This window comes from Berghia stephanieae, chromosome 2 (assembly GCF_034508935.2).
Source record: "Berghia stephanieae isolate SIO BIC M18660-M18661 chromosome 2, UCSD_Bste_1.3, whole genome shotgun sequence".
Classification (NCBI taxonomy): Eukaryota; Metazoa; Mollusca; class Gastropoda; order Nudibranchia; family Aeolidiidae; genus Berghia; species Berghia stephanieae.
In genome coordinates, this window is record NC_088361.1 from 86,626,320 (window position 1) to 86,648,311 (window position 21,992).

The 21,992-nt window shown below is 36.6% G+C and overlaps 1 protein-coding gene across 2 annotated transcripts in view; it reads right to left on the reverse strand.

Moving 5' to 3' along the window:
* Positions 1-21,992, reverse strand: part of LOC144965729 (neuronal acetylcholine receptor subunit alpha-10-like) — a 99,746-nt gene that overhangs the window by 29,260 nt on the left and 48,494 nt on the right. For both annotated transcript variants that reach the window (XM_078901368.1, XM_078901369.1), the window contains exons 3-4: positions 18,832-19,031; positions 1,466-1,510 (exon numbers count right to left, since the gene is read on the reverse strand). In XM_078901368.1, the coding sequence (XP_078757494.1) occupies positions 1,466-1,510; positions 18,832-19,031 (245 nt within the window). The remainder of the gene's footprint in view (positions 1-1,465; positions 1,511-18,831; positions 19,032-21,992) is intronic.

Here is a 21,992-nt window from a genome sequence, read left to right on the forward strand (position 1 = left end):
TTGCAGACTTCTCGACCGATATGAGATCGCATTAATGAAAAGTAGTCTGTATCGTGCTTTATAACATTATAATAACATGCGTTCTGTTCATGAGGTCACTTAACGCACTTATGAATAATAATCAATTGTATACATGCTGAGAGCGATTGTTTTGTTACAAAGCATGATTTACATAGATATGATTTAAAGGATGCTTTGAATCCATGAGAGCAGAATAATTTATTGCCATCCTGCTTTTAGACTACGTAATGAAGAGATCGAAGGGTAGTGTGTTAACTCATTGATCGTCAGACTGGCCAATAATATTATAAGAACATTACATTAAAAGCTTGTTCAACACTTTTGGTATTATTTTGGGAAATGAAGGGAAATATATTTTATAGCACAGCTATCTATCATCCTGAATAGATGACAAGATAAAGTCGTCTAATATAAACATGTAAAGATATGAATTTATAAAAAAAATGAATGACGACCTTCCGCCCGGCTTCATGATATTCCGTCGCCTAGGCATTCCATGAAAAAATATATAATCTATCAAACGTCTTTTGTCAAAATAGGAATTACCAATGTTGTCCAAAGTGAGAAAATTGGGTTTAATAATCTAGCCCAATGGGATAAAAATAAAGTGCCTGAAGCGCAGCTCGAAAACCGGTGCCTTCCGGGTCACAATGAAATGCCTTCACCACTCAGCACCTCGACACTCAAACGAATTGAATGAAACTAATCAATCATTATCATGGCCAGGTTGTCTAGTACAATGCAAGAACGCTCACCATGAAATTTGGCGATTGACGCGATTCAAGTCGGTCCCATATCAGACGACATCTTTTTCCTTAACAAAGAGTGAAGGCAGTTTGTAAAAATTGATAACAATTTATTTTCTTTTTTTTTTTCCGTCAAGATGAAGGTGCCGATCAGTATTCTTTTACTGTAATTCCTCCTAATTTTCTGAGAGGGGGGCGGCGGATTCATGAATTGTCTGTTTTTCAAGTAAAACAATCTCAACAAACACATTTGACCTGGCTTAGGGGAGTAGTATGTGTAAATTCAGAACGCATAAAATCATACGAACGGTCTAAGTTTCCTTCTAAAGCAAAATGATCTACCATGTTACATGTCTTTCAGAGTCATAAGGCCCATGGAACCGGAGTTTATCCCCGTCTCTATCGCTTTAAACGGACGTTACCAAATTTCTTGCTAGCCTTTGGAAAGGACGCTTATCTATCGTAAAGTATTTCCGCCAGATCTAACCGATCCAGCTTCCCAATCAATGATGAGTGAACAGGAGGGGCATAAAATATAATATATCGACTTCATCCGGATTCGATCTCGGTTCCTTTGCGTGTGAAGCTTGCAATCTACCAAGTTATCGCCCCCCCCCCCTCCCCCCTTCTTCCTCTTCTATCTATATCATACGGGCTATGAAATTAAAGTAATTTCAATTCAACACATTAAATTTTACCTGGTCAAACCACACGTTAGTGGTGAGGACTTGGTTCTTTTCGTCCTGCGGAAGAGAAAATAAAGCAATAATAGATAATGACTAAGGATTGTGTTTGCATGTGAAATGTTAATGGTGCGCTGTAAACTGAGTGCATTAATTTTCGTCTACTGTTCGTGAATAAGCAGTGTGTCATAGACGCTATACATTTGTGTAATTTACTCGCATGAAACAAACACATGAAACATACCAGCAAACAAAACTACGTGTAACCTAAAAACTTTATCACTATTCAAACATTTATTTAGTGAGAAATGATCATCCAAAGGTGTTTTAAAAACAAAAATAAAAATCTCCGTGTGTTGCTTCACTTTGTTGGTAGGAAACTGAAATAAATTTATAGTCTGAGATAAAACGTTCGCGTTCGGTTCTTGTACGGTTCGGCAATTAAAACGAGTGAGTTGCACTCACTTTGTTTTGATAAAACAAGAGGCAGACTGAGAGCAAATATCAAATGGAGGGCATGACGAACCGGAGAGGAAATCGAATACACTCAGTTTACAGCCTAAGGGCCTTAGTTGTGTCCTTAGATATGGCTCTTTACTTTTATGCTCTGTGGCTCAGCGGCACGGTGTCTCGCTTATTTAGCGATGTTAAGTGTGGTTAGTGGCAATAAGTGAAAAATTCTGGTCCCGACATTGTACCCTTGGGTAAGGCACTTTACACACATTACAACACTCGAATCAGGTGACAATAAGTGAAAAATAAGTGAAAAATTCTGGTCCCGACATTGTACCCTTGGGTAAGACACTTTACACACATTACAACACTCGATCAGGTGTGAATCAGTACCTGGCTATTATGGTCAGTGACGGATTTTAAGAGCGTTTGTACAAATAATAAGACTAACAGGCGTCTATGAATTGGAAATATGGTTCCATATTATGGCTTGCTGAGGGAATAAATGTAACATTCTGAGGTTCAAAGATCCGTTAAAATGTTCATTTATTTTTTATTTTTTTCACTATTCAAAAATGACTACCACGGGTTACAGCGTTGACTCATTAGAAAAGAGACTATAGATAGTATGAAGTTGACGTCACTCAGCCCTTGTTATTGCTTTTTGCCATCCATGTTTATGAGTAATTCTCACAAACCTGTATTAACCAGACTATTAAAACGTTCAAGGTGACACATAGTTTTGTTTTTGGTCCGTTATACTTCCGGATGGCAATGCTGTGAGTTTCTTAGCCAAGCGCACAATACCTACGCATTGAGAAATTTGACCAGAAAACTCGTCCTTCAGATATCGATTTAAATGACCCTCATCTTGGCAGCGACTCTTAATCCTTGGACCTTGGGAGGTCTTCATTGAGATCCCAGGTTTGATAGTTTTTGCCCAGGTGAGCGTCATTTAAATCGATCGATATTTCTTGCCAAATTTTTAATACGTATTTTTCCAAAGTTGAGCTTTTAATTTTATATAGCACACATTCACTAAACGTGTTCAAAGCGCTTTTCATAGAGTCCCTGACCAACAGCAACACGTAACCTACACAACGAGGCATGACGCCTGTTAGGCAATAATGCAATTTTTTTCCCGACAGAGACAACGCTGTTAACAGCCTAGTAATCATTTTGCACCTGAGACCGGTGAGAGCATGTGAGTAAAGAGTCTTTTCCAAGGACTTAACTATGCGCCCTGCGAGTCTCGAACCCAGGATTTTCCGATCCGAAAGCGAATCTCAAACATATATATGGAAGTATTACGGGTCAACACACAAATCTGTGTGTAACCTTGAACGTTTATAGTCTAGTTAATACAATTTAGTGAGAATTACTCATGAACATGGATGGCAAAAAACAATTACAAAGACCCGAGTGACGTCATCTTCATTCTATCTATAATATAGTCATAAGTATGGATCTTGGGTTCATTTTATATGTTTTAGTAAATAACAATAGATAGAATGCGCTTGGCCAAGGAGTTCACAACATTGCCATCCTGAAGTATAACGGACCAACACACAAACTCTGTGTAACCATGAACTTTTATAGTCTGGTTAATACAGTTTAGTGAGAACAACTCACAAACGCGGATGGCAAAAACAATAACAAAGACCTGAGTGACGTCAACTGCAGTTTATTCAAGAAGACAGAAAATGTCAACAAAACCCGATGAATGGAACACTTAACACGAATCACCCTAAGGGTTAACCCACACCGGAGACTGACTCCGACGACCCGGCACTGTCGTCCTCTGCCGTCTTCCAGATACTAACGAAAGAGTGAAAATGGAAAGGCTTTGTATGGGAACAAAACAATGGACGTTCGGGTCTGCACAACAGTACACAAATAAACGTGGAAAACAAATAAAATATAATGAAAAATAACTTGTATCGTCTGTACTCAATGGTGGTTGCAGTATGAATGAAATGTTAGCGTGGCGTGGGTAGAGGATAGGGTGCCCCAGGGGGTGATCTAATTGAAAGACGTCGGGCACGGACAAAATACTAAGGATAAAGAAAAGAGCCGCTAGACCTACCCATACCGAGCACCCGACGTTCTCTGCCGTTTTTTTTAATGTGCTTGGTATTGGTAGATATAGCGGCCCTTCTATTTATTCTTAGTATTTTGACCATGCCCGACGTCTTTATCCGGAAGATGGCAGAGGACGGAAGTGCCGGGTCGTCGGAGTCAGTCTCCGGTGTGGGTTAGCCCTAACAACGCCATTCTCACATCTCTCATTAGCGTTTCATTCATCGTGTTTTGTTGACAAAGGGAAAACCAAAAACGTCCACATCATCTGTCTTCATTAAATAAATTGAACTATTTCTTTTCTCGTTGTTATTTATTGCTTCGAACTTCAAGTAGCAAAATTTTCATTATATAATAGTAAGGACAATAGATATAGGTTAGTTTGTTAAAGTGACAAAGTAAAAAATGTCAGATTTCTTATCAATTGTATTTCAGTGTCACCTTTTTAGCATCTGGTTCACCCAAATATAACATTGTTTTGCGGCAATGTATATAACGAAGTTGACGTCAGTCAGGTCTTTGTTATTGTTTTTCTTTCTTTTTTTTTTTTTTGTTTTTTTTTTTTTTTGCGATCCACGCTTATGAATAATTCTCACTAAATTGTATTATCCAGACTACAAAGGTTCACGGTTACAAATAGTTTTGTGTATTGATCCGATATCTTTCCGGATGGCAATGTTGTGAATTTCTTAGCAAGCGCACAGCATCTATTCCAGCAAAGGTGCCACGTTGGTTTTATCAATAAAGCCTATAAACCACTCTACAGGAGTTCATTAATTAAAGAACAGTAACACTGTTATTTGACTCTTTGGAATTAATTGTTATATGAAAATAACTCAGTAATCCTGAAATAATGGGTTGATTGACCGATGTTGTCAAACAATCAAAAAAGAAAAAAAACCCGTACCAGCCAACACTGGTGTTGTCTGAAAAAGCACTTTTTCATATTTTGGCCAGAAAACTTGTTCTCTAAATATCGGTCGATTAAAATGACTTTGATATTGACAAATACCTTCAAACCTGAGACTTCCTTGCTTTCTCAGGTTTGAGAGTTTCCGACAAGATGGGGGTTATTTTAATCGATCGATATTTGATAGACAAGTTTTATGGCCAAAACTTTTAAAGTATTTTTTTTTTCAGAATACGTAGAACATTGGTTGGTAATTTTGTCTTATTGGTAATTAATTACTCGTCGATCATCGATTTTGTACCCGAGACATCACACATGTTTTGTTCTTTTATCTTATTCGGGAAGGGGGCGGGGTGAGGGTGTTGATGACAATTTGTAAAAACTAATAAAGAAATAAAATAGAGCGTGGTTTATTAATTATGTTTTATCACCTGTTTGTGGAAGCGTTAAATAATATATCTATAATTGTGACCCTGGTAGGTATTAGTTAGGATTGAACTAGTTGAAATAAATTGAGTTGAAAGTCAAAGTTGGGAAATAAAGTATTTTTGAAGTTTGAGAATTCATACTCAACGAAAGCATAATTTAATATCAAGTTTCATAAGCTTACGTGCGCATATTTGCAGGTCTGATAACCCAAATTGTTATGGTCTCATTGTTGTAATGATAATGCTCTAAAACCAATGCAAAATAGTGTACATTATAACAATATTAAATCTAGCCCTTAATTGCGTTCGGTTATCAGACCTGCAAAGAAGAAGAAGAAGAACAACAACAACAACAACATCAATAACAACAACAACAACAACAACAACAACAACAACAACAACAGCAACAACAATGACACCAAGAGAAACTGGTTTTCTCAAATTTCTCTCTGTTCTTAGTTTTTCCATCGTGCTCCCTACCTCCCCCCCCCCCCCCCCCCCCCCCCCCCCCCCCCCCCAGTCCCTCTTATTCCTTCCCCACTTTAGCATGTTATTTATTCCAATTCCTACATATTCATTACCCGGTAAAGCCAGAGGTAACCAATGAGCGCTCAAGGGTAAAGAACGGCACTTTTATTGTTCTTCGGTCCGCTCCACAATTTACTGGTCAGATAGAAGCGCACTGAGTACTGGTTATTAGGACATTGGGGAGGGAGGAAGGAGAGAGGGAACGCATGGATAATTCTATGGGTTTAAATCGGGAGTGATTTACCTTTGCATGTCCTGAAACAGCGGATATGATAGCCTTGCAATGAGAAACAATGCGCAGAGAGAGAGAGAGAGAGAGAGAGAGAGAGAGAGAGAGAGAGAGAGTGAGAGAGAGAGAGTGAAAGAGAGAGCGAGACAGAGAGAAAGAGACACAGAAAGAGAGAGAGACAGAGAGAGAGAGAGAGAGAGAGAGAGAGAGAGAGAGAGAGAGAGAGAGTGGGCAAGACGTGATCTGTCTGGATTTTAAGTGATGTAATCACATTTTTATTGGGTTCTTTTTGTTAGCCGAAGAAGGATTTTGATCCCGAAACGTTCAGTCTTTGGCATTTTGTCCTCTGTCGAAGCTGTTATATTCGTTTGCTTTTTTCATTGATTCTATAGGGGCTTGGAAATGTCGCAGCGTACGTAGGAAGCCCCATAAATCAATGTGCGAAACTCGCAGATGAGAGAGAGAGCTGGCGAACCATGATCTCCAACGTCGGGTCCGACATGGAACATCGGTGTAAAAAAAAAAAAAAGTAGGGGCAGCGTGGCTCAACGGAACGGTCTTTGATTCGTACCCAAAAGGTACCGAGTTCGACTACCTGTATCGTTGTGTGGCCTTGAGCAAGTCACCTCGCCTTAGCTCACTTTGTAGTGCTGCAGTTCGGCTGACGTCTGGTTTATTCCAGTCTTCCCTTGGCATAGACCCTAAAGACAAATTTCCCCTTGGGGACGAAAAAAGGGATTTTTAAAAATCTTGAGACCCTACTTGCTGACCCGATGTCCCGAATTCTTTTCTGCTCTCAGTCTGGACTTTAAGTTAACTGTTTAAACCGCTTTCGTTATAAACAATTTATCAGTAAATCACAAGAAAAAATTTTTCTTGGAGATTTATGTCGACAGTAAAGGTCAGTCTGTCTGAGTAGTCGCTTTCTTTGGAGAATGATGAGGAAAATCATTTCCGTTTTTCCAACGACCTGGGGACAAGCAATAATAAAAGATAATAATATTATGGTCTAAAACACTACTCGTCATGCCCCGCCATGAACCAATTAAGACAGCGAGGTACCGTATGGTTGGGTAATTTGACCACATAGAGCAATGTTGGCCAATTCGATTTTTAAAAAAACAAAACATACAGATCATGAAATCAAGAGAAAAAAAAGGATTATGCATTTAGAAACTCACTTGCATTCCCACTCTATCTGGGTTGCTTTCTATTTTTTTTTTTTTGTTTTTTTTTTTTTTTTGTTTTTTGTTTTTTTTTTTTGTTTTTTTTTTTTGGGGGGGGGGGGTTCGTTGTTTTTTTAACAACTATTTCTATCATTCTTTCAATCAATCAAGCCATCCGTTAATCTATCTATCTATCTGTCATACAATTCGTCTATTTATGGATTCATCAATTCCTTTCTCCATCGAATCCATCCATCCATCCATTTGTTGGTATTTCTATTCATCAATCCATCCATCTCTTAATTTATCTATATACCCATATACACATATATATTATGTCGGATTATGCCGACTGAAGAAGTGTGAATTAAAGGAAAAACACAGAAACGAGTCGTCTCGGCAAAAAATGTGAGTGAAAATTTACATTATATATATATATATATATATATATATATATATATATATATATATATATATAATCTAATCAATTTTGTTTATCCATCCACCCATCCAATTATCCATCCGTTAATTCATCCATTCATCCATTAATACATATATCTATCTATCTATTCCGCCCCACCCCCTTTCTCATCCTTCAGGTAATGATTCATCATCATCATCATCATCATTATCATCACCATCAACATCATCATGCATCATCTTAACCGTCGTGGTCGTCGTCGTCATCGTTACCATCCTCACCACCAACAACAAAATAATGACATTAACCCTCTCATTACCAATCATTTTCATAATTTTCTCCAAAACTTCACACCCACCCAACACAAAAACAGACATTTCCTACTCAGACAGAAAAGCAACAAGCACATTCTATACATAATATTGTTTGGCAATATTAACTCTATTACAGAATGTCATGTTTTTATAGCTATAGCAAAAAGAAATGAAATCTGGATAAGAAAAGTGATGGTTGGATCGTAACAAATGTGACGAATTTCCAATAGGTGGTAAAGAGAGGGTTAACAACAACAACAACAAGAGCAATGACAACAATAACGATTACTACTACTACTACTACTACTACTACTACTACTACTACTAATACTACTACTACTACTACTACTACTACTACTACTACTATTACTACTACTACTACTATTACTACTACTAATACGAAAACACCAACACATTACCCTACGGAAAGCCCTTCTTCAGTAAATAATATTTCTCGTTCCGGTTCCGCTCGATTTCTTCTTATCCTTCGCGTTGATAACATTTGTACTAAATCCGTTTCTGTGCGCTCTTAATTCTAACATTAAAATCAGATTAACGCAGTCTTTTCACAAACCAGCAAATATTTTTGTGACTTGATCTATATGATAATTGAAAATTAATCTCTTGTTTTCCAAACTACGTTCTGTAAAAGTACTGAGTTTTTTCATCGTTAATAGCCCAATAGTTTTTTTTTAAAAACAGAAACGTTATTTCAGCTACATGTTGTTTAGTCAAGACTGTAAATTCATTTATATTGAACCGCGCAAAAAGTGGTGTTTTTGGTAATGTTGATAAATGTTAATGTTTCTTTTAACTTGTATTGTTCAGAAATTGTATAAACAACTAAATTGAAATAACTCCAAGATGCCACTATGTTTATTACGAGGAAGTTTGAGGCTTTTTTTTTAGAATTAAAGGGTCATATTTGTTTCATGATGTTTAAAGTAAACACCAAAAAAGCGATGCCAAAATGATAAAGGTGTTTTGCCAGTGTATGTTAGAAGTTCTTGAAACAATGAAATAAGTTGTCTTTGACTTTCCGCTCTTATCAACGTGAACCGATTTATAGGTCCGATGACCCAAATTGTTGTGGTCTCATTGTTGTAATGGAGATATCATCAGACCAACGGAAATACTTTCCATTATTACGTTGATATAAATCCATAATTGCCCTACGTTATCAGACCTGCAAATTATATTATGTGCCCGGGGGAGCTTAAGCATTTATCAGTAACGTCAAAATGGGTGATGAAGAGTTCTTAACTAGTTCATTGTCATTCATTCTGTATAAAAACACCTATTTAAAAATGTGTTCCGAAACTCGTCCCTCAAAAATCGGTCGATTTAAATGACTCTCATCTTGGCAAAAACTCTCAAACCTGGGACTTCGCGTTGTTCCAGGTGTGAGAGTTTTTGCCAATATTTTAATCGATCGATATTTGAAGTTCCAGAGTACTAACGAAAGGGTGAAAATGGAGAGGCTTCGTATTTGAACAATACGACGCCTCTCTATTTTCACTCTTACGTAAGTAGCTTCAGGCAGCCCCTATCGTTTTTTACTCTTACCAGAGTACGGCAGTTTAAAACATTCAAAAATAAGTCGTGTTCTCCTGGTGGTTTTCAACTTGAAACAACAAGTGAAACTGATACCTCAAATGTGACACATTATATAGCTCTGGTATTATAACGGACATAACAAAACGATAATTAGCATACCGACTGGTTAGAGCACAGCACCGTGACCTCGGAAGTCTTTTTTTTTCCTTTGGCAAGATTAACTCCCGATTCGTTCTCTTTGATAACATAGGTAAATTCTATTGACTTTAGACGTTTGTTTGATGGGTTATCTATATTATTCCTTTATAGAGTGTAAAGGCGACAATATTTAAAGCTGCCAAATAAAGGCATAATAATAAAACATGTCAGCTAATGCACTGAAAAATTCAGATTTTATGGAGATTTTGTCGAGATCCGAGTACATAACGCATAGCAGTTAATTTATGCATGAAGGACTGGCGATAGATCGATTAGCAATGTCCGACTGATGGTTATTAATTAACTCTTGTGAACTTCCAGGCCAACATTATGACGACCAATGGCAATATATCGTCTGATTGCTTCAGAATTAACAAGTCACAATATAGCTTAAGTTATCGTTAAGATCCATTTCTAAACAGGGTTCCTATTTTATCATAGTAAAGAAGTATTACTACTATTACTATTACTACTACTAATACTACTATTACTACTACTAATACTACTACTACTACTACTACTACTACTACTACTACTACTACTACTACTACTATTACTACTACTACTACTACTACTATTACTACTACTACTACTGCTACTACTACTACTACTACTACTACTTAGCTACTACCACCACCACCACCACCACCACCACCATCACCACGACTAAATAAAAGAAAATAATTATACTTTTGCTAATGGAAAATTATGGTTCCGTTGTCTCGCCTCTGACTCAAGATAACACTGAGTCATTTGAACATTACTATTTATTTAGATCACAAGATTAACATAGCATCTTGAATATATTAGAAATGGGTGAGACGTGAAGCGTGATAAATCGACTATATAAATATTTATTTGGATAACAGTAACTTGTATTATGCATGTTAGAAATGGGTGTTCTGAATCTCGGAGCACTGTAAGAAAACTGATGGTTAGCCCCTTTAAAGACGGAATAGGAAATTATTTCAATCTATTTCACATATAACTTTGAAGTGTGAAAAATTACTGCTATATAAATATTTATTTCAAATAACAATTGCCTATACTGCAACTTTTATTGATGCGACTATGTGGTCTAGTGGTATGACACTCGCTTTCGAGTCGGAAGGTCCTGGGCTCGAGCCTTGCGCTGGGCGCATAGTTGAGTCCTTGGAAAAGGCTCTTTACTTACATTCTCTCACCGTACTCAGGTGTAAAATGAGTAACTGGTCGTTAACAGCGTTGTCTTTGTCCGAAAAATTGTAATATCGCCTAACAGGCGTCATGTCCCGTCTTACATGTGTAATGTTGCTGTTGACCAGGGTCCCTTTGTAAAGCGCTTTGAGCACATTTAGTGGATATTGCGCTATATAAAGCTCAATTTTTTTAAAAAGTATGCGCTTAGCTAGAAAACTCCGCCAGCCGGATATAACGCATCAACACACAAAACAATGTGTAACATTAAACGTTTATAGTCTGATTAATGTAATTTAGTGAGATCATCAAAATGGCTGGCTAAAATCATTAACAAAGAGCTGAGTGACGTCGATTTCGTTCAATATAATATACTATATTTTGGAAATGGGTGCCCGTAGCAATGTGAGAAAATCGATGATTAACCCCTTTAAAGGCGGGATTTGATTCTATTCAAATCTGTTTCATTAGTTATGTCAGAATGAGCCAGGAGAAGAAAATCGAGTTTAAAATCAAAATTACTAAATTAAAGATTTTTTTTTTTCTAAAGAGAGAGTTAAGGAAGAAATTCACTATTTCCAGTGAAGGATTTGTTTCAGCCCAAATGATCCCATTTAAGCTTAAAGTTGAATTTTTATATTGCGCACTTTGAAAAAAAATCGTATATTTAAATTTTTGGCCAGAAAACACGTCCTTCTGATATCGATAGAGTAAATTGACCCCCAATTTGGTAAAAACGTTAAAACCTGGGTCTCCATGAGGTCCCAGGTTTGAGAGTTCTTGCAAAGATAAGTGTCATTTAAATCGATATATATATTTTTTTTTTATTTCGAGGGGACGAGATTTTTGCTAATATTTTAAATACATGTTTTTCCAGAGTACGGCAGTTAACGGGTTAAAGTCGATCTAAAAATATTCAGATTTTCTGAGTGTCATACCAGCTAAGCCCCCGGTTAGACTCCCTCCCATTCAGCGCGATATCTATTATCCATATTTTCTTCCGACATTTCTATACTACCCGTTCTACTGATACTGATATAAATACCAGACCAAACTAAATTCTCTACTTGTCTTGTTAATCCCAGGAAACAACTGACTTTTCTATATCGGATATTGACGTCAAACTGATGCAGACAGGATAAAATCATCCCATCCAAATAAATTACTGGGTCTGGAAAACCGGCAGCGATCTTGCAGCCGGTAATGCGAACCTCTTATTGACAGGAGCGCACGAGACGTCCGTGTTTCGGAAAGCTAATGAGAAAAAAATGTACCATTAATCAATAGAAACGGCAGCGATTTATTGATGATATGCGTTTGGGTAAGATACTCACCTGTCCTGTCCGTCAGATGAATCGGCCCAGCCCATAAAACATTGTGTACCCTATAGATAGTATGCAGATGACGTCACTCAGGGCTTTGTTATTGTTTTTGCCATCCGCGTTTGTGAGTTGTTCTCACTAAACTGTATTAACCAGACTATAAAAGTTCATGGTTACATAGAGTGTGTGTGTTGGTCCGTTATACTTCCGGACGGCAATGTTGTGAACTCCTTGGCCAAGCGCATTCTATCTATAAGGTTTGTTGATTCTATGCTCTTTTATAAGGTGAAATACTTTCAACATCTGGTGGACGGATGAAACGTGCCAATACACAAAACGATCATTCACCGTAAACGTTTATAGTCTGATTAATATATTTTAATGAGAACAAATCACCCAACTAGTCGGCTAAAGCAGTATCAAAGACCCAAGTGAAGTAAAATTTTCCTTCTATTGCCTGTTGATGGCATTTTGGTGGAATCTTGTCACAAACTGGTGGTCTTAAAACAATACCGAAAAGCAGAGTGACGTCAACTTCATTCGTACTATACCCTATTAAAGGGACTTTATTAAGGAATCATCATCAATCTAGTGATCTTAAAACAATAGAAAGAAAGAAGTTGACGTCACGCAGCTCTTTGTTATTGTTTTTAGACAGCCAATTTGAGTGATTAGTTCCCATTAAATTATATCAATCGGACCATAAACGGTCAATGTTACACATGGTTTTGTGTGTTTCATCCGGCAGGCGGATGTTGTGGGTATTTTACCTTGAGGCATATGATCCACATTGAAGAGCCGAATGACGTTATATTCATTCATTATAGAGATAAAGGTTGAGGAATTCAAGTTGAAGACGAACGACTGTTGTACCTTCGCATCAAATTCATAACTAATCCTTTGATGCGCATACTTAACTTCAAGAAGAATCTCTTTGAGTTGTTATTGTACAGAATAAGGTATGATAGAATAAATTCTTATACCTACACGTCGAATTCTACCAATAACAAGTCCTGATTGCCCGGTTAAAACGAATCTGACAAGATCACAATATTGACAGAAAAACACGTCTTTATTCCTTTAAAGTCAAAAATTATTTTTTTAAGTGCTTTTAATCGTATTCTCGAATGGTTGAAGATAATAGCGTTAAGTATGTTACTAATGTGAAAAACAGGAACTGAGGCTATAATGGTATCGTGGTATGACCTTGGACTTCGGATCGGAAGGTCCAGGGTTCGAGTTCCGCTCTGAACGGCGTATAGTTAAGTCTTTGGAAAAGTCTCTCTCTCACCGGACTGCGGTGTAAAATGAGTACCTGGCCGTTAACAGCATTTTCTCTGTCCGCAAAAATTGTAATATCGCCTAACAAGCGTCGTGTCTCGTCCTACATGTTAAGTGTTGCGGGTGACTTGGGATCCCTTGTAAAACTCTTTGAGCACTTTTAGTGGATATTGCGCTATTTAAAAGTTCAAGTTCGGCATTATGTCTGAGTGAAGTGCATGCTGGTTCGATCCCCAATTGGAGGCAGGCTGGTTATTTTGGGATGATGTATGGCACTATTTCGTTCACACTTTTTTTCCTGATATTTATACATTTTCAAATATACAATCGCCACATGTTGAAACAGAATGTTTCAAAATTTCTGATTTATACTATATATATATATATAAGGATTTGCTATTCTTTTCACACTTTTGCTTCGTACCCAGAAGGTACCGAGTTCGATTAACCCAAATTTAACTTTTCTGAAGAGAAAAGTCATTCATGTTTATGTTTTTCTTTAAAAATTAGTCCAGCATCAACTGGCCTCTATGGCTCATTGTGGCCTTATTGAACCTAAGTCCGCATACTTTTTGTCTCATTTTTATTATAACTAAAAAGAACAATCATTTACGTTTGATAAACACATCAGTGCCAATATCTCATAAGTCATGATGTATTTATGTCTGTTTTCGTTCGAACAACTGCATTTCCGGCATGAATGATGAAAACAACAGAGAAGTACTACATTTGTACTTCAGGTAGAAAACAATTAATCATATATACTGGCAGAAAACGGCCACTGATGGGTCTTAATGGGTCGTTTTACGAAAACATTCCAAACTTGCAACAAGAAAAAAAATACCTGCTCTCCAGTGCGGTACTCTGGAAAAATACGTATTTAATATTTTGACTTGCATACTTCTTTCAATATCGATCAATTAAAATTACCATCGTCTTGGAGAAAAAACAACATTCAAACCTGGGATTTGAGAGTTTGTGCTATGATGACTGTCATTTAATCGATCGATATTTGAAGAATGAGTTTTCTGGACATCATTTTTAATGCGTGTTTTTCAAGAGTACGGCGGTTTACGTCTACTTCCACCACTTCGTGTGGTTTGTAATAAATGCTAGAAATACTAGAACCATCATCACGAAATGTCTCATTACATCATATTATTTCATCCATTAATTGAGTTGAATAAAGGCTGTGAATACTATTTGTGGTTAAGTAAATAGTGAATATTTAGAGTATGCCATGGAGACTATAATGTATACTGATGGAGCCAAGCTCTTTGAGATTTCGATATAAAGTGCTCTATAAAAGAACATTATTATTATTATTATTATTATTATTATTATTATTATTATTATTATTATTATTATTATTAATTACAGATTCGCCCATTTAGAATACATAGCTTTTATTTGGACAATAATGTCTAGTAACTCTACACGAACTTAATAAATATATGATGAGCACTCAAAATGATGAAATAACGCTCCTAAATATAATAAGTGCTATTATACCAATTCTCCCTTATCAACATAGTTTAATAATGAACTAAAGATGTATATCTATGTATGGTTGTTGGAGCCAAAGATTTGTAGTTCAACGAATGTATTTTTTGTAGCAGAATGCGTGTTTATTATCATTTTTCAGAAATGCATTTCGGCTTCTGTAGCTTACAGTGAAAATACTTGACAGACGCAATTTTGTTTTACTCAACATATTAAGCTGGAAGGTGACAGCGGCATGCAATGCAAAGAAACATCATGTTGAGATCGACCAAGGCATGTTGTTTTATTGCAATTTTTAGATACTCTCACATCTTCTGCGCGTATAAAACATCTTATTTGACTGAAATCTTTTTGAAATACTATATGAAATTACTATTAAAGTTAGTTTGGGATTTTTTTTTTTCATATTCTCCTTTGAAAATTTGTGTTCAAAATACTCACAACAAAATATTATGAAAAATGAACTGATGAATTTTTGAAACAATTTTTAGATTTTTTTGAAACAAAATCCAAATCTATTAGTGTTGTATAATTACTAAAGTAGTTATGTCAGTTATTTTGTTTTTGAAATTATGTAAACAATATTTGCTGTATCGGCCTTTAAACTGGACACAACTATTGAAACAAAAATGCATGTTATCTCAATCGTTTTGACACGCTTATTGATTTACACTAGACTTTATGATTTCTTTTGGACTAAACGTATCATAAATATTGTCTTAATCAATTAATGTTATGAAATGTAGATATGTATCAATATAATTTATAAAAGAGTTTATTTTTATCCTGCCAAATAACACTACGAGCTTGCTGTGTCTCAACAGCAGATTTTGAGTAGTGGGGGATGGAGGTGTTGTGTGTTCTTTTCTTTCAATTTTTGCTGATCTTGTTTTCAGAAAATGTTGTGCGTTACCGATGTAAAGCAATGGAAACACTATGAAATTGAAGGTGTTTATTAAAGTTTGTAAATGTTTTGAAGTCATGTGAGAGTGAGATTTTAAAGGGTTTTTAAAAAAAAACTCTCACATAGAATAGAATGCTGTGTTACTTCAAATCAATTTGATCATCATAATGTTGAAGGCCTTGATGTTTAACTATGGCCGATAGTTTTATTATTCTTATGTGTGTGTGTGTGTGTGTGTTTATTTTTACATGTGTGTTTATTTTGTTTGTGTGTGTGTGTGTGCGTGCGTGTGTGCGCGTGTGTGTGCGTGTGTGTGGCGGGGGGGGGGGGGGGGGGGAGGGCTCCAGCAGAAGATAATTCAGCTAGTATAAGTGACTGGTTGTGAATTTTAGTGGTGTTGGTTGCATGGTAGATCTTCGATTCGCCATTTGTGTCTTCCCCATCTGTTTGAATGGCAATTTGACCCAAAAACAACAATTTTGGAATTTTGTATTCATACGCACTAAACGTTATTTCGAGTGAATGAGCAATCAGCTGTCTTTTCAAATTTATTTAAGCAAATAAATTAAATAATGAATTTTCTGCAATAGTTGGATAAGTATCGTATTTCACTGGCTCAGAGCATTATTCAACGATTACGTTTTTACTAAGAAATGTCACGGTTAGAGGTAGAATAATACTTGGTCTTATCCACACACAAAAATGGTTTTCTTCAAATTGAACTTATTTGACTTTAAACCATAGACTTAATAATAATATTGATATGATGCGACGTGTACTTATTTGCCGGTCAGATAACAGAACGCAAATATGGGCTTGCTTTATCATTGTTGGTTTAAGAATTAAAACAATGAGCTCGGAATAGAGTTATCAAACCTGCAAAAAAGTACACGTCAATATGATATGATATGATATCAATGTTTTGAAGGGGTATTATTATAAAATTAACATTAATTTATGTAATACCTATCTTTTCCCTCGGTGTACATGTTGGCAGGTCTGATAACCGAACACAATTATGGGTTTATTATTGACAATATTTTGCTTTGGTTTCAGGGTGTTTCCATTACAACAATGAGCTCATAATAATTTGGGTTATCAGGCTTGCAATACGTTGACTTTTTTCCCATAAAACTATACAGATTATTTGGTCAGTGACACAAAAAATGTCGATTTTTTGATGACGTCATAATAAATGTTTCCATTCGTTCACTTTTATGTGAAAAGATGAAGACATTGAGCGCAACTTAAAAGAAAGTAAAATAGGTGAGGAACATTTATGGTTTCGGATAGCTCTTCTCGGTCTTGCTTTTTATGACATGAGTGTCTATCACTTTTTTTGTTCTTTAATTAATTTACCCTATTTATTTATGTTAAATGCGTGACTCTATTTACCATTATTGTAGACAAATCGACATAATTCAGGGATCAAACAAGAGTGCCAATGGTGTTTTAGTGTCAGTGTTACTCGTAAAGCGGGTTGCAATGATGATATTATTGAATATTTTGATCTCTTTCCTGCTTTTCTACTTTCTACCAACAGTAACAATTATTTGACCCTTTCACGGATCGATATATATATATATATAGAGAGAGAGAGAGAGAGAGAGAGAGAGAGAGACAGAGAGAGATAGCTAGATATAGATAGATAGATAGATAGATAGATAGATAGATAGATAGATAGATAGATAGATAGATAGATAGATAGATAGATAGATAGATAGATAGATAGATAGATAGATAGATAGATAGATAGATAGATAGATTGATTGATTGATCCCAAGCCAACAGCAACAACTACCATTTAGAGCAAGGCAAAAGCGGTTTAAAGTGGTATGGCATATTTTTTTATTTTTTTTTGGACGGAGATAATTCTGTTGCAGACCACGTAGGCATTTCACACCGGGGTAAAAAGTAGTCCTCAGAGCCAGTAGCCCCAAGGAGCCGGAGTTTATCTCGAGTTCCATAGCGTGAAATGGACAATAGCAATTGCTTGCTACCCTTTGGATAGGAGGCCAAATCTTACTGATCCAGCTATCCAATCACTGCTGGGTGGACAGGGGAAACAGAAACAAAAAATCTGAAAATCACCGATCGATATTGGTAACAACAAGAGATGAAGTAAGTAGAAAAGTGCCAGAAGACAATAGAGAATAAAAAAAAAAATTGGGCGGTGATGGGGTTTGAACCTGGGACCTTATTGGTACGACAACTCTGCCTGATCGATCTTGGTACCTTTACGTGTGAAGCTAGTGCTCTACCAACTGAACCACCATGACTCCATCACACGTTGAGATAATTTGAGTATAGAATCTCAATTTAGTGATGCCTTCTGCGGGACTCGAACCAGCCACCTACAGGTCCGGTGGCGAGTTTTGTTACCGTATTACCATATGGCCGTAAATTGCAACATGAAATATAGATAGTATGCGCTTGGTTTAGAAGCTCACAACATTGCAGTCCGGAAGTATAACAAACCAACACACGAAATTCTATGTAACAAGGAACTGTTATAGTCTGGATAATACCGTTAAGTGAGAATTACTCATAAACGAGGATGACAAAAAAACAATAACAAAGACCCGAGTGACGTTTACTTCATTCGATCTATAAAGAAAGAATTGATAAAAGACGGTACCTAATTGGACATCATACTCGACACGATAGCCTGAACAGGACAGTCCTACAGGGCACAGTCGAAGGCCAGCGCAGAAGAGGGCGCCAAAGGAAGATGTGGCTGAACAATATAAAAGAATGGACATAGATGTGGGTCCCGGAGCGGCTACAAAGGGCTAGCAACAGACAGGCATGGAGGAAGACTGTAACTTCTGCTTCGCGCAAGTCCCCCCGACGATCATCCGGTCATGGAATTGAGTGAGTGAGTGAGTGAGGTACCTAATCCTCAGACTTACCAAGTCAAAGATCTGTGTGAGAGTAATTCCAAGATAAACATTGACGGGGTCCGAAGCGTTGTAAACAGGCCTTGTGTTGGGGTCATAGCCCTGGAGCAAATGACTCATCAACCACTGTTCATCCGTCACGTAATGGGGCCGACTCGATGCTGGCGATAACACTGCCGATGTCTTATTCAAACCAGATGGGTTATTTTGTGCTGCAAAACAAGGATAGGTAATTTTAATGAAATGAAATAATGAAAAAAAAAAAAATAAGACGAGAACATAATATTCCAGGAAATAAATGGGGAAATAAATTCAAACAATCCTAGCAAGTTCAAAGTATATGTAAACGGTATTATGTTAAGATCAACACAACGTGTTTTTATTTGCAGGTCTCATAGCCTAAATTATTGTTATGGGTTCATTGTTGTAATGGAAATACTCTCAAACCGACGATCAATATCGCCCATACAAATATATTGAATTAAGCCAAAAATTGAGTTCGGTTATTATCAGATTTGCATATATGTGCCCCTAGGGTCAACAGGATACCAAAATGTGTTTGTGAAGTTAAAGTGACTAAAGATTTGAGAATTTAGTCGGGGTCCCTTTAAGAAACAATAAACATAGTCCTCAATGAGAAATATGAAATTAACCCATTTTATATCTTTTTGACTATTTTCACTTTTTAAAACTTTTAACATTTAACCATTTAACTACCGAACTCTGGAATAATTTGGCAAAAATAATCGTCCTTCAAATATCTATCGGTTTAAATGACTCTAATCTTGGCAAAAAATCCCAAACCTGAGACTTCGCGAGGTCTCAGGTTTGAGACTTTTTGCCAAATGAGGGTCATTTATATCGATCGATATTTGAAGGACGAGTTATCTGGCCAAATTTTTAAAATACAAGGGTTTTTTTTCAGGGCACAGCAGCTAACTGGTTAAACCTTTAACACATACTCTTCACTCGACGCCACATGTTTCAATATCAGCAAATCTGCCGTGCTCTGGAAAACCCCATTTTGTTTTAAAATTTGGCCAGAAAACCCGTCCCAGGTTTGAGAGATTTTGCCAATATGAGGGTCATTTAAATCGATCGATATTTGAAGGACGAGTTTTCTGGCCAAATTTTAAAATGTGGGTTTTTCCAGAGTACGGCAGAGATGTGGCCTAACCACACGATTTCATACTGGGTATAGAAGAACTAATCAAGGTAGCATCCGTTTGTCAACTACGCCATGATTTTATGAGGATGGCCTTGTTCGATGACCTCTTGACCACTTGACCAATGTTATGACTTCCTTGAGTTCATATATCATCCATATTATAATGATATGGTTGCCGTTTTCGGAAGGATAGCCTGATATAATTATGATAAATCTCACTACCCAACAATCAGCTAACTTTATATGTGACCTGTCGTCTCAAAACGGTAAAATGTCGGGATGATCCAGATGTTGTAACGTCAAATTAAAGCCATACTGATTAAAATGTGACCCACATTTGACCATCTCAAAACGGTATTAAGTAGGGATAAACAAGGTGCTGAAAAATAGATTTATAGCAACAAATATGAAACTCGGAATTAATTTTTGTTGCTTATGGTGGGGAATGAATGCAATATCCTACATTGCAAAAGACCCAAAGTTCATTTTTTAAAATCATTTCTATTCTAAATTCATTATTCGGGGTCAAATCTATCTCGACATAATACCGTTTTGAGACGGTGGGTCACATAAATTTAAAATGTTGGATTTTGTATTCTAAAATACAATAACCATTATCCTGAACAAAAAACATATAAACACAACCCGAGTCTGAGATTATGGCCTATAGATAGTATGCGCTTGGCTAAGAAGCTCACAACATTGCCACTCGGAAGTATAAAGGACGAACACACAAAACTATGTGTAAACTTGAACGTTTATAGTCTGGTTAATACAGTTTAGTGATAATTACTCATAAACGCGAATGGCAAAAAGCAATTGCAAAGACCTGAGTGACGTCAACGTCATTCTATCTATAAATTCAACTTTCAGTATCTCAGACATCCCGACATACATACTTCTGTCGGGAAAGTGGCAGCGCTTTACAACAATATTGGTCTATTACGCATCCATACCTGCCCTCATATTATACACACGTAGTAATGGAGATTAAGCTAAGATCGTGCAAATTCGGATAGAAAGCATAAACATTTACATACAGATTATCAAGACCCGTATAAATAATACATGTTGTAGAACCACTCTAGCAATTAATCATGACGTTTCGTTTTAACTCACTAATTTTTGCTACTTTTCAAAATTGGAAAAAATGTTTTTAAAATGAACATTTGCATGGATACTTTTATTCAACTAACATTAATATGCAAAAAACTAAAAACATTAGCTTTGATACTACGCCTATAAGTTGTCTCAGAAAAATATAATAAATAGGCATGGGGTTACAGTAACCCCGGTAAACTATGGATATAGTCAGTCTTAGGGTTGAGTGAGTTAACGCGCCTAAGAGTTTCCCTATTACAGCTATATAAACCAAGGGATATAACAGCGTAAATACATATATTTTGTTTATATTCATACTATTGATGCTTTGCGCTTAACCAAAACGCTAACAACAGTCGCCAGTCGGAAATAATAACGTACAAAAAACGTACGCATAAAACAATGTGTAACCTTGAACGTTTATGGTCTGATTAATACAGTTTAGTGAGAACTGCTCATAAAAATGGATGGCTAAAAACAATAACAAAGACCTGAGTGACGTCAACATCGTTCTAACTAGGGTAGAAACACCCCCCCCCCCCAAAAAAAAAAAAACCCAAAAAACCTATCTATCTATAGATAGTATGCGCTTGGCTAAGAAGCTCATAACATTGCCATCCGGAAGTATAACGGGCCAGCACACAAAACTGGGTGTATCCATGAACATTTATAGTCTGGTTAATACAGCTCTGTGAGCATTACTCATAAACGCGGATGGCAAAAAAACAAAAACAAAGGCCTGAGTGACGTCATCTTCGAACTTTCTATAGATAGAATGCGCTTGGCCAAGGAGTTCACAACATTGCCATCCGGAAGTATAACGGACCAACACACAAACTCTGTGTAACCATGAACTTTTATAGTCTGGTTAATACAGTTTAGTGAGAACAACTCACAAACGCGG